The 14783-nt window shown below is 40.6% G+C and overlaps 1 protein-coding gene across 1 annotated transcript in view; it reads right to left on the bottom strand.

Annotated features, from left to right (window-relative positions):
* Positions 1 to 9652: 9652 nt before the first annotated feature.
* Positions 9653 to 14783, bottom strand: part of LOC8039024 (transient receptor potential cation channel trpm) — a 74238-nt gene continuing 69107 nt past the window's right edge. The window contains exons 21-23 of the mRNA XM_042289122.1: positions 13101 to 13424; positions 9838 to 10865; positions 9653 to 9744 (exon numbers count right to left, since the gene is read on the bottom strand). Of these exons, the coding sequence (XP_042145056.1) occupies positions 9653 to 9744; positions 9838 to 10865; positions 13101 to 13424 (1444 nt within the window). The remainder of the gene's footprint in view (positions 9745 to 9837; positions 10866 to 13100; positions 13425 to 14783) is intronic.

Here is a 14783-nt window from a genome sequence, read left to right as displayed (position 1 = left end):
AAGAATGCAGAGCAATCTGTAAATGTAAGTGTGATCCTCTCCCCAATGAATTATCAAGATTAAAATGTCGAAATCCTTAATTTGAAGGATTTCGGCGAAATACTTTAAGAGGCAAATATATTTATGGAGACAACTAGAATATTTCAACTATGTAATTTCCGTTATACATCGGGATAATATAAGCAATATATTTTGCCTTGAATTAAACTTACTCAAGGTTCTGCCGAATGAATTTTACTTTGCTAGGTAATGCACTGATATCTTCTTTTTTCTACCTTTTCAACTATATTTAAACAATCAAAACATTGACATCTTGACAAATTCTGATGAATTTATACATTGGAAGACAGTGTTCTACAGTTAAACCAAAAATGCAAAACTACAATGGCGATTTAGCGACATTGCTTGTACTGAAAATAATGATCCAATCGTCCCGAAATGGCCTCTGAAAGTTGATTTAAACATTATGTATATCTCTTGCCTATTTCCCACCATTTTGATTATCTTGCTTCCTCTTTTCCTGTAGGTACTGCAAATATCCCAGCCAATGTGGCAGTCCATAAGCCGTTTTCGTGCTATTTATGCAAAAGCAATAACATTAAACATAGCTATATTTCATCAGGCAGAGGTATCCTTTGCAAATTTAATTGCGCTCCTGGAAATAAATGCAAAATATACTGATGTTCCTGGTTCATCTGCTTTCAGTCTAAATGTTGAAACAAAAGGCAAAACAGGAATCCAACATAATGTGTATCCTGGTTAACTATATAAAAGTTGTATTTTTTATTCTCGCAATTCATGTTGATCTGGGAAAATAAGCGCCAAAAAAACACGGACAAAGAGTAGATTGACAACGATACAGGGCGCACTCTCAACTGAATTTATTAGGAAAAAACACAAACTTATATACCAATGGGAGCACACTATCAGACACCACACGTCACGTTAGTCTCCGCCCAGACCACGTTTCAAATATTCAAACTCATTCGTAGACAGAGCCAATGATGTATCGCTAGTGCATTTTTTACCCCTTCTCCTAATCTCAAATTCCTCGTGAAGCTCGCGTGACACTTTGTTTCTGTACCTCGCCAATATTTTAGTGCTGTCAAATGATGGGTCGCAAGTGCATCTTTTGCAATGTACAGCCAAATGCCCTGACGGTGTAGTTCTAGTTGAAGCGGCGTGCTCGCGGACCCGATCATTAATACACCTTCCAGTCTGCCCTACATAGCTTAACCCACACGTCATTGGTATTTCATAAACGACGGCGGTTGCGCAATCAGTGTACTTATTCCTGTGCTTGGTATGGCACGGGTCAGTTATCGGTTGTGGATCATTAATTCTCCTGCATAATCGCGACATTTTGTTGGGCGCTGAAAATACGACCGGGACATCATAGCGCCCAGCCACCTTCTTAAGGTTATGGGAGACACCGTGCATATATGGTATCACCACGGGCTTACGTTGCTCTTTTCGCGGGGTGGTTTCTGCGTCCCCTTGAACTTCTTTATCAAGCTCCCAGCCACTTCGACCAATGAGCTCATTGGGAAACCCCCTTTTCGCAGACGATCTACTTGTCTGACAAAGCTATCGTGGGCGCTATGCAGGCAAGACTTTCTGAGAGACGCCTCCATACACAAGCTCGCGATGCCTCTCTTCACTAGCTTGGAGTGGCAGGAATTGAAGGGAAGGACCCCCTTCTTAGATCTAGGGGAGTACTCCCAACAAATGTGCTCACCTAGAAAACTTAGCTTGAGGTCAAGAAATTGTATAATTCCGTCTTTAGGAGTCTCGTGCGTAAATGACAATCCGCGGCAGCAAGACTTGAACACCTTTAGCGTCTCTGAAACTTCACAGCTAGAGAGATCGGGATTGCGTCCCAGGATGAGAAAATCATCCACATACCTAAATATCTTGTATTTGCCATCACTCATATCAGTGCTATCCACTATCGCCTTTCCGCACTTACTTAAAAAGATATTGCACAAAACCGGCGCGACACTGGCACCGATGCAAATTCCCTTCTTTTGTAAATAAACACCTCCCTCAAACGTCACAAACGTGTTCTTTAAATAAAAAGACAGGAGCTCAAGGAAAGCCTCAACATTGACACCACAAGAGCTCTGAAAAGCCGCAACCCCACTCAGGTCGATGCAGTCTCTTACCGCAAGGAAGAGGGGCTCATAAGGGATGGGGTTTTTTCCTAATAAATTCAGTTGAGAGTGCGCCCTGTATCGTTGTCAATCTACTCTTTGTCCGTGTTTTTTTGGCGCTTATTTTCCCACGATGTACCAACTGGCCCATCTAAGCATTTCATGTTGATCTATTTATCTTAAAGAAAATGTTTAATATGGCCTTGATTTCTATTACTAAACTATAAAAGCCACAATTCCTTCAAGACTACAAAATGTTTTCTTTACAAACCCTTCGCCCCATATCAAGTGTCATTGTAATCATTAAAGAGAACATGAAATATGAAATTTCGTTTTTTTGGGGGGACGCTCTCTACTTGAAACTATTTGAATGAATGGAATAGTTATGAAGTTGTGTTGATACGAAGGGTGCATCGACTTCTAGGTGGCGAATGTTCTTTGATCCAGCGATATGTATTATGTGCTCATCAAAAAGATTTTCTATCAGTAAAACTTGTATTTAAAATAAATAATAAAACCAAATAATTAGGCTAAAAAGGCGCAAGAAAAAACGAGTCGCACTTCTTTTTTTTCATATAGAACCAGGGTGGTAAATGAATATCATGATGATATAAATCGTACTCGCTCTTCGTATCATGCTTTAAATCCTGAATGATTGAAATTTTGATTTGAAGTGCACCGATCATTAAAATTTCAAAAAATCCTTCTGTCAAAACGATACCGAAAATATTTTCCTATTTACCATTGGTCTGTGTTGTTTTATGGTTCGATGGACATTTATGTTGCATTGAAAGCAACAAAACGGTCAGGCGAGAAAGATCTGTATCAGGCAGTCATTTTTAAAGCACATCTAGTTACAAAATTTATCTTTTTCTAATGTAGTAGTTTAAATAAAATTATTTTATTTCTATCAAATTAATCTGATTTAAGTCAAGTAACTTTGATTTAACATATTTCTAAAAAAATTAAAATATTTTCCACTTTGTGGAAGCCAGATTACTTTGATAAAGGAAATATTTTAAGCCGACAACATGTTCTAAACAATAATATTGATATCGAAAGCACAACAATAAAACTCTACGTAACGTGTGTAACAAAAAAGATTTTAGAGATACTTATAAATAATATTCCCATCGGCACTTTCTCACAGTTTCTGCCACATATCCTTCTGATCTTCTGCTATAGTAACAGCTTTGTTCTGGATTCTTTGCTTTTCTGCTGGGATAAATATAAAAAAGGAAGTCCTAGTCGACAGTGGGAAAATAAAACTTGTGTATTAAAAATATCACAGTCTACTTTTCTTGTTTCTATTATGTTACTATTGAAATCTGAAACGTTATATGAAATCACATCTATCTCGAAATAGCTTTATTTTTTAGTTGCATTGCAAACATTACATAGGCGATGTCAGTAGTTGCAATGCGCATATTGGCACAAAAGACAATGCGCTAAAGTATATTACTTTTAGCTTCAAATTTGCAGTATACCCAATTTAAATGGAACTATGATGAAGTAACATTTCTGCACTCTCGCAAACGGCAGAATGCGCGCTTCAGAGAAAATGAAACCTGTTTTTCTTTGGCTGACATAAAAAAAACTTTGATTTGCAGAAAGCAGGAAGTTTGCCGTTAGATTCCGCCCGCGGTACAAATAGGTAGCTGAGATATGGAACATGACATTATGTGGACCAAAAAATAAAAATAAAATTTAGTTTCAAACGCCGCCATTTTCAGAGAGAAGCAGAAGGATCGACGTTTTACCTCTGCGCTTCGCGTCACATCGCATAGATGGCGCCACCATCCGGGTATGGTACTTGTGTGGCTGGGGCGCACTTTTTAAAAGAGGCTGTCTTTGGGGAGCAACGTTTAGTGATACCCAGCACGTTAGATCGGCAATAGAGGCTCCTCCAGCGTGAGCTTTCTTACTTGAACAAAGTTTGGCATCTCGTGAGTAATATCTGTGAAGGCACGACAAAAGGCAACAAAGGCGTACTGGACGCAGATCTCCTCTACAGCTCTTAAGTGGCAACACAATGTGTGCTTCAAATATAAGCTTCATTTGAGATTTTAATTTTTTTGCTAGAAGTAAATCATCATAAACTTTTAAGTTGCTTGTATTCATAAGGTATTCAAGCCAGATTCTTTAATCTTACTTGAACTCGCACTATTCTCAAATTTGATGGGAAAAAAGAGACTGCTAACTTGTAGACGTATGAGAGCGAAGCGCAGTTACCACTATACAATGTAAGGATAGGTCTTATCTGCTCCATCTAGAGGTGCTAAATAACAACGCGGTGATTTATACTTTTTTTTGACCGTGACTGGCGTCGTTGTATAAGTGGGATAATGTGAGCGCATAAACAAGAGAAATTTTCTTTTTTTGTTAGGTACCACACTGTTTGATCCCGTTAGCTTTCCTTCTCTTGATGCCTAATTATTTTGAACGAGCTTGATATTTTACAAAAAGATAATTTTGAAGTAACCAAATGTTTGAAAAGTTTTGCAGAAGCCACGTTTGGCTGGCTAGAGCAAACACACTGACTTTGTAAATGGTTAGACATCATAAGTCTGAGTACTTCGCCCACTTTTTTACACAATATTATACTGAACTCAACAATACTTAAAAAACAAGCTTGCTGGTGGTGATTCATGGTAATAAAACCCCCGACTCAGGTTTTATTACCATGGATACTGAACTCACCTGGAAAGTGTTCGACAGTCTTCGTGGATTGCTTTAGAGATAATAAAATTCGGAAAAGGTAAAGCCAGTGAGTTTTCTAAAATGTACAAACATGTTATTAAAAAAATTGCAACAACCTGAACAAAAGATCAAAAACTCTCACAGGCAATGCACAATAAAGGATTCATAGAAGACGTTTTCTAGAAGAATTTATTGCCTTTCAAAATGTAAAATAACCATGTGATATCTACAGGTAAAATTCATCAACATCACCTCGTAACAGGAACAGTGGTCGGTAAAGGTTCGGCGGTCATGATACAATTCTTTATGGGATACAAAGAGGCCTGACGCTCAAGAAATAACGTCGCTTAGTGATAATACCAACGGCAGTTTTATCATACAGAGTTATCTTACATTAATATCAACATACCTTTTTCAGGAACAACTGGGACGTTGGTAAAATTCGGTTAGGCTGTGTCTTGTAAACATTGGTGCTCTGGCTATCTAAGGTGTCTCGTGTGGAAATGCACAAAACGCTTTGATGTAATAAATTCCCACTTCACTTATTTTGATATGGAGGTTGACCATGTACGAGCATGGTTATGAAGCCAAGAAGCGAAGACGGATACCAAATGTAAGGGCACAAGCTTCTGTTTGGAGGTCATAAAGTAAACTTCAGGGCTCTCTACACAATCAAGACAGAACACTCAAGCATTGTCAAAAGCACATGCGTTTGAAACAGGTTTTGCGTGCGTTGGCCTGGTGGCGTTTACACTCTCTGGTATATTTCTTTATGAAGGAAGATCACATTTTCAAGACGCACATTAGAGTAAGTAAAAGTGTAAACCTAAGGAGACAAAAATTTTCAGACAAATGCAATAACAGCCTTACGTAGTACCCAGTGTAAAAAAAAATAGGTTCGAGGTCTATTTACTCTAATTAAATAAATTTTGCTCTCTTTTTTTTTTAAATCAGGGTCTTGTGTATTTTAGTAAGTTCAATTTTTTAGCGGTGTTTTTATGTGTATACGCCGTCTCGTTAATTTACACGAAAGCACTTTTAATAAGAAACTCTTACAATGTTTGTTATGCTCTATCTTTTGGTGAACGAACTTGTGACAGAAAAAGGGTTCATTGTTAAGACAAGAGCCAATTTGTAATTGCAAACTGAAGTCTAACCACGCTTTACGTCTAATACTTTTATGCCAATGTTTCACTTGGTTAAACTTTTTATTCAGCTTCCTTGAGTTAATTTTTGAGCAAGCTAAGTGTGGATAATTTGGGCCTACTGTTTTTCTGTGATGCAGCATATAAACTCCCAATACTACAAATTTCCTATTCTGACCACTCTTTTTGTTTTTCTAGCTTAATTTTCTTTAGATAATGATTAAACAAAACTGTTTCTACAGATTTACAGCAATACTGTTTAGAATATACTAAGCATGTTAAATAGCCTCAGGTGTCAGTATTAGGTTGAATTCAAAGCCGTAGAATCTAACTGCCTCCAAAACACTACCTATATTCCTATTCGTGCATGTATTTAGTGCTTAATATCATGTACGTAAAAACCTGGAAGGAAAAGATTTATACCGTGATATTTATGAAGATTTACTTTTACTACCATGCCTCTCCTGGTGGCTACGAGCTATGTCCAGGAAAAACAAGATGTTATTGAATAGTCTGCATCATTTTAGCTCACAGCTAACAGTCTTCAACACTTTGAAATATATATTCTCGTTTCATAATGACTAGCCAAATATGTAACACCTTATATACATTCTTCATACCGTAATGTGTACAACAGTAGTTATCACAGTCCTTTCATTTCATTATTTACCTCTTATCCTGTCGCAGCGACACCCGCTGGAACCGATAGAATAGTCTGTATTTTACTGAGGTTTGCTGCTCATTATAAGGTGCAAAGAAGGTAAATATTGTTCGAAAGTACCTATTTACAACTAAACTCAACAGGTGTATTCAAATACGTTCCTCGTAAGAAACAAAACACAAGGTATGGTGCACTATATTGACCAGGAATTGATCTGAACTGGTAATTACATAATAAAGTAAACCTATTGCTGTGTCAATGGTAACTTTGCAATACTAATTCACGGCTCATTTTAAACATACAGTGTGTGTTCTGACTCGATTGATTATCTTTTTATATAATTATTCGGTTATTTTACTACCGTAGTAAATTCTTCATATATGGTTCGAAAGTAATTTTTCTGTAATTGGTCCTCATTATACATTTCTGTTTGGATCTAAAATTAGGAAGCAGCACCCATCGAAATGTCCAGAAAAGGCTAGAAGGGGAGCAATATCAATACCCCTCTTGAAACACGAGAGGGAGTAAATAGTGTAAACTTCGAAGTATTGCCTTCATTGACCGCCATATTAAAACTTATCCTCGAAACATCGCTTGAAAACCAGGAACAAACACACAAAACTTTATGTCTAGACCTGAACAACAACACACCTTAGCACTAATCCAGCAAGTCTGTGTCCTTAGGTCTGGTTAACACGCTCGCAATTGAATGTACCTGAGTGCGTTCTGCTCTTAGCAGTAGGTGTATCAAACCGGCAGTAGTAGGTGTAAAAAACCGTCAGACTTGCTATATGCCGTTTTAGGGCAAGACCAAATAGATGGGGCCCGCGTACCAGTGCGTTATTTGCGTTGTCCTGTTTTGTCGTCGTATGTGATCACAATTGACCTCAGCACACTTGATATCACTCAAACGCAAGTGAGTCAGCCAGCCTTTACTATTCCGAATTCAGCGTGTTTCTAGTTTAAGTTTCTGATATCACAAAACTCTGATACTATGTGTCAACAAAAGAAAAGACTCTTAGCCCACTCCAAAAATTAAAGCTTTTAACTAGGAGTTCAGTGATCCACAAACGGAATCAACTATGCGCTAGTAAAAATATTCATCATAATATTAAAAACTACCCTACAGATATGGATATTAGGTTGTCACGTTTCTTCGTGTCTTATTCAGTACTTGGTTTGGTTTAGGAACCAGCCAGTTGTTAGTGTAAAACACAAACCCGCTTCTATTATATACACGCTAAAGGAGCCTAAGATATGTCATTCAGGACTTCCTCATTTGTAGCATGTAAACAATTTCTAATGCTAAGTGAAATATTGTAGATCATTATAGGTAATCATAACCGATATAAGAATAGGAATGTAAGCGTTTGTAAAAACAATACGACGACAAAGCATGTGGTAAAAAATGTGTAGTATGTTCCGTCTGCAACGTAGGGGTCTGTGAAAGAATAACATTTTATACTTCAAATAAATCAGTAACCGCTTAGCCTGGAAAGGGCCTGAACTTTTGAAATGAAAATGAATTGTCACATCTAACATAGCTTTGAGCTTTTTTCTATTCTTCCTTGAGTCCGGTTGCTCTAAATTTTCCTTCAGAAACTATCTTAATACCCTAATTTTATATCTGAAACAGGTTCTTGTATATATTTCTTATAAATAGTTTCGCTTCTTTAAATTTATGCACACAAATTAAAACCTACCTAAAAATATTAAGGCAGTTTTAAACAAAACTGTCAACCAATTTTAAGAAAAAAAGTTATATGTTATATGTGAAACTATATAAAGATACCAACCTGGTATAAAAATATGGTGGAAACTTGTATAAGTATATCAATGAATGTTCTCAGTACATGATAGCCATACTTTGTAAAGTCGTGTATAGACACAGAAAAACACAGACGTACACATTGATAAAAGTGAAGCACCGATGGAAGCACGCACAATAATACAATAATTATGTAATAAAATTATCTTGTAGTCTCCAGTCCGTGGGTGCCTGTCGGTATCATGGTATTTGGAATACTTTGATACGGCTTGGAATCTTCGAATGTCGAATTCATTATAAAATCAGGCTCTCGTGGTAAATGGAAACCCCGAATTTCGCGCTGGTCAGAGGAACGTAATCGCTCCCTTCGGCGTTTGACAAATGGTTAAAAATCCTTTTTTATAATCCCTAGCTCCCGTTATTTATAGTAACCTTAACCTGGTCAATATATTTTTAGAAGTACTAAGGCACCTGCCAATAAAGGATAATGTCATGCTTAAATAATAAATTGAAATTTACTTTAGCACATGATTTCATTTGAGTTTCGACATTCGAGGGTACCATTTCATCATCCTTATCAACATATCCTACCACAATGTACAGGCTTACTCAAAACATAATTGAATTTAGAGCCCTTAACAACTGATGATCCCTAAACAATATAAGCACCGTACAGTATGCATGATTTGAATTAAATAGTGGGTGACTTATACTTTCGTAGACGACAAAACTTTCTTATACTGCGGATTATCCTTGATAATGCATATGTTTGTCCTCGGGATTAATTTATAACCAACATTTAGGGGTTTTAGTGAAGTATTTCTTCAGTGCGCATAAATGTCAAAGCTACGACAAGAAATCTCACTGTCCCAAAGTTTCAAAACACAATTCTCAAGAGAAAAATTCGTTCCATCATCTATATATTTACATGCCTACACCGAAAATTCGTTCTCTGAGTTCCGACATGCCAAACTTGCTAAAACGTATACTCACACTAAGCACGGGAGATTTTATACCGAAGCACCCTTCGACGTTTTGTGGTCTAAATATCGCTGTTTTGTCTCACAACGCAAGCCTTTGCTGGGTGCACATTGTCCCTTTTAGGATAGGCATTTTCTGATGAAAGAGGTATAATTTTACAAAAGTTCTTTTTTTAAAGTTGTCACCGCACTCTTATGAATAATCGATCGGTCGACTGGCTCGATACTATTATTAATATTATTTGCTAATTTCTGCAATCTAATTGTCGTCCTCTGTCGCGTTTGCCAAACACTCGCTGCGACGCCAGCATTGTAAGATTTTGACTACCCACGGCGTCTGAAAAAAAAAATGGAATAGATTTATCAACTCCTCAAATGACTGAACACATTTGAAGATGGAAGGAGCAGGAGCCTACAAAAGGAAACTAACATGACGTTTCTGTGGGGAAGCTGCCTCTCCTGCCCTCTTCAGGAGCAGGCGTCACTCGGATCATCAGCCGCCTAGACCCGGATCCAACAATTTCCTCGACGTCGGAGTCATCTCCGAAGTCACTGAGTTCCTCTAGAGACTGGTCATCTCCGTGTAGACGCCTCTGAATGAGTCCACCCATCATCTGGTAATCGGCCGCCTCTGCATCTCTCAGGATCTCTGTCTCGGCTGCTATGGCCGCGACCATTGGCGTGGGTGCCGGTGACGTAGGGCTCTCTGGAGGTGGCAGAAGACAGGCCGTACTCTCCAGCTCGTCGGTGATGCTCGTGTACTCTCCACGGAGCGTCGAGAGGAAAGGAGCCCTCGTAGACGAAGGCCGTGGTTCGGTCCATCTGCTTACACAAGACATCCCGCGCTCCAGGCGGCTAGGCCTGGCGGCAGGCTGTTGCAGAAGCGGATCGGTTCCGGTTGCAACCTCTGGTTGGCACACACTTTGCCAGCGTTGAAGGTTTTTTCGTCTCACTGTAGCTTGGTCGAATACTTCGTTCGTCGCGAGCGTCAGCTGCCGGCTGAGGCGTTGGTGGTTCCGGCGGCGTATAGAGGTGCCTCTTCGGCGTCCTGATCCTTGTCTCGCTAGGGGTTCTGACGTGGTCGGCGGGAGTGCGGGCTCCGAGAGCTCCACAACCACAGTGGGAGGAACTATACCTTGTTCTTCATCCGACTTCGATTGTTGAGGTATGGTCGGGGCTTGGATCCCGGGAGGAGGGGGAGGAGGAGGAGTCGGCGGTGAAGGACTGTGAGGCCCCGAGGGAGTGGCTTGCGCGTCGCTGTCGCCTGAAGGAGTACCGTCTATGTCGTCGTCTTCGTCGTCGGTGTCTTGGGCCTCGATGAAGCGTTGGAGAGACGTGGAGATTTGTTCGGAGAGGCTTTCAAGTTGCGTTAGTCGAATGTCGAGACTCTGTATAGCTGCGTTCGCCTTCATCTCCCATTGGTGGATGTCCTCTACCCGTTGCGACATGGAATCGACTCTGCATGTGAAGAAAAACGATTAAGATATTTAGCCCCTATCTGGACACAGAACTAATCTGAAGCTTTACCGATTCGTCTAAACAGACTAACATACTTTAATCAAGGAAGCATTTACACCATCTGCAGCCACCGACAGTTTAAAAAGTTTAGTGTTTATTATCATGGTTATTATTATGGTTTAATATGTTCATGAGGTTTGCATCCCGACTCGCCCGTCAGCGTGTTCATCGGCCCATTTCGCAATTTCATTGGCTATAGCAACAATGATGGTCTTTGAAGCGACCGAAATTTTTGCTTGCTTAGTATAGTGCATTCCTTGAGAACTGGATATCATAGCCACCTCACAACAACCCAAGCGTTTGTAATTGAGGTATCATAAAGTAATTTCGCATATTCATTGTGTAACCAATGTGTCGTATGTTATGGCTTTGTACCATTATACTAGGCACACGCGTTCATGCAAAGAAGTGGTTGCAGTACCAAGACAAAATACTGAGAGAATTATTTCGTACTGAAACCCTATCGGTTTTCTTTCTCGCCGCCTACACCAAAATAATTAATTGGAAAAGTACGATCGAAATGTGAAACAAAATTAAAAGGCACGCATGAACTATTCCATCCAAGTACATCTAAAGAGGCTTGCTCGAGTTTAGCAAGACGGCGAACAAAACTTCAACCGTTAAGTTATTCGTAAAAATCGGGCGCTGTTATGCTTTATCTGTCATTAAAACAAAAGGATACGAAATGTACGCCTTCCAACGTATGCCCACTCGTTCAATAAAATGGCTCAAAATCAACTGTACACATTTCCGAAAATCGCCCCTATGCCGCCGTCATGGTGGTGACGAGGATTCCGCTGGTGCAACTCTCGCGCCCCCTCTCAGCCAGACATTTTCTGCGATTCTTTAGGACTGTTGAAATTCCCTCAGGGCGATTTTCCACCCATGTTTTGCTGGTTTTCATTTCAGGTTTTCCAACCCTTTTATTAAAAGTTTCCACTTTATTTTCATTAATTGTTCATGTCGCGTACCCTTTTCGCGTTATCTTCAACTTTGACATATAAGGCCGGTGAGCGCAATTCAGTCAAGCGCTTCTGCTCGACATTCACGCGAAACGAAGGAAGGGAAAAACGTTGAACGGCCCTCGACGCGATTTTGCGAACAATGGCAGTTGTTCTCCCCAGTCCCAGAGATAATCCACGTAGAGATCTTCTCAGTCATCGCCAAAAATAGCCGTTTGGGTTGAGGTGGGGAGCGAACCAGTTGGCGTCCGTTCCTTTGCCTTGATGCTGGTGTGGGGAAAAAAAGAAGCTCTCCCCAAATCGTGCCCAAAATGAGCTCCCCTTGAATTCCGCCCGATCTTCGAGATGTGACTTTTGTCAACACTGCTGTGCTGTGTTACTTAATATCTTTCTCAAATAATGTTTTTTTTTTCTTTTTTTTTTTTATAACGCTGCACCCGTTGGTACGCACAATATATTGTCCGAATGTTGACACACGCTGAATTTAATGTCCGAGTCATCTCGTGTAGATCGGTAATCACTTTATTTGAGGGTCTAAAATATTCACGAATTTGGGATATATTTTTTCGTAGATTATTTTCGACAGCTAAGCGCTTCGTCTATTGAAACGGCTGAGCGGGCGGCGCCGTTAAAACTCAATGTCAAGAAAAACAAATATTTCAGTCGGATTCGCTCGGTCAGGCACGTACCCTGATAATAGGTTATTCCTCGTTTTTTGTTGTTTTTTTTAGACATGTGCAATGCTTTATGATAGTCATCAGAAAAAATCATAAACCATGAAAAGCAAAAATAAAAAAATACAGCGGGAAAAGGCGAGAATTTAGCCGTGAACAGTGCCTGAAATTACGCCAATGCAGCCTGCGCCTATCGAAATTAACAATTCACATGGTTAGGGTTAGCAGGAACGCCAATGAGAGACTAGCCTCGAACACAGCGAATAGGCTCGAAAAGGGTTCTTTTAGCCCTGGGGTCGTGTGTTTCTTGGAAAGGTTCATAGCCATTGACAAGTTAAGTAACGCATGGCGTCGCTTATTATATTCTCGCTTTTTCCACTCGTGATTCGCTCTTTGAAATTGCTATTGGCTGGTGCAGCAATATCTCTTTGTTCTAAGATTGACGCATTGGCCGATCCCGAATCGACAAGTACGAACATCTTAAGCCCCGCCCTGCGGTTCTTGAGCTGTCAGTGAGTGCATATGCAGTTCGGCCGTACCTCTCGGTGGTGGTGAGGACCCTGTTCTCGGTGGTCATCTGCATGCGGACCTCGCTCTCGCGGAAGTATCCCTCGACGCACTCCTGCTCGAAGTCGTGGATCCTCTCGATGTCCGATTCGTCCAGAAAGAGCTTGAGGCCGTGGTCGAAGGTGCGGCTCTTTCCCTTCCACCAGCGGTAGCCGCACTTGACGGCCAGGTGGAGGTGCGACAGCACGATCAGCGGCGGAGGAAGCACGGGCTTCTGCTCGTACTCCATGACCACGGTGAAGCGCTGCGACTTCCACACGTGCTGTGAAATGGCGTTGACTTCGATGAAGATGTTGCTGTGGAAGAATCGCAACCAAAGGGTCTCTCATTAGATTTGCGAGTAGTTGGCACGTGACATGAGTAACTTGTGCTTGTTCCATTTGACTGGTTTATGTTGCATCAAGTCCAGCTAGTGGGAGCTTGCTTCTTGGATTGATCATTTATTTATTAGAATCATTCATTCCTCGCAATCCAGCCTTCACAAATGGCTTGCCTCAAAATGTTGATTGTCCAGGGTAACAGATGATTACCGCGATATTAATTAATGGGACACTTCGCGGGTTTCGCGCCGTCGACCGCGCTTCAGATCGCCGCGGGCCACTTTTGGCACTCCGCCAAAATATTCCCCACGTGACGTCAGGTCTTCGACGTCACGCCACTCGACATAACTCTGACATCACGCTGCACATTACGTCACCTATTACATGAAGTGACGTTGCCATCTCAAGTCACGTCGCACAGTGACGACACGCGACTTTATGATGTCATGTGACACCGTGAGTCGCGTGATGTCATGACGTCACGACTATACGTCGTCACGTGACACCATGACGGCACGAAGAAACATAAGCACGAGGCTGCTGAATATTGAAACAATAAGAACACGGCGGTTTTTGCTAATTATGTCAGAAAGGTTCTCGGGCTATGAAACGAATAAAGCTAGGTGGGTGTTAAGCCGGAGAAAGCACGGGCGTGAAATTATGTGGAGCTGCACGCTAAACCCTTGAGTGCGCGATTTTGTAAGTGTTCTTCAGTGACCTCAAGGCGGTGTTAGTTTATGTCCTATAGTATTGCGTAACACGTTCAGGCAGCCACAGCAACGGCAGGAAAAGGTCCATGTATCCACATGCACTTTCGTCGTTCCCCGGATTTAAAACTTGGGCTCGCGATTTTCGACGTGTTCTTTACATACCACAAAGCAGTCATAGATTTTGTCCAACAAATTTGTTTAAAAGGTTCACAAAGTGCTATATACTTAATACACCCTCATTGGTTCCAAAAAACTATGGAATTTTCGTCCGCTGTGTTAATCAGTTTAATACGAAACGCCTATCTGTACTCGATGATGCACGCTCGCAGCTTTACTATTCATTCAGTCCATCTGCTCCGAAATGACAACTTATCGGCCCCGACGTTAACCTCAGCTGTCGCTTTGTTTTGCCTTATGAGTAGCGTAAGTGTTTACCGTTCTTTTTTTTCTTTTTTTTTTTTGACCATCAATGAACTTGTCTTTTGTTAACCTTTATTTTGTAAAGCCGACTACTACTGCTAAAAAAAGATCTACCATACTGAATTTACAATGACACCGTCGTTGCCATTTTATATCTGTTTTGCATGCTTCAGATTATCTGGCAATCTTATGCGCTTGGTTTTCA

This window comes from Ixodes scapularis, unplaced genomic scaffold, assembly GCF_016920785.2.
Source record: "Ixodes scapularis isolate PalLabHiFi unplaced genomic scaffold, ASM1692078v2 PGA_scaffold11__112_contigs__length_91849675, whole genome shotgun sequence".
NCBI classification, from domain to species: domain Eukaryota; kingdom Metazoa; phylum Arthropoda; class Arachnida; order Ixodida; family Ixodidae; genus Ixodes; species Ixodes scapularis.
The sequence above is the reverse complement of the archived record's forward strand: the minus strand, read 5'-3'. Positions and strand labels throughout refer to the sequence as shown.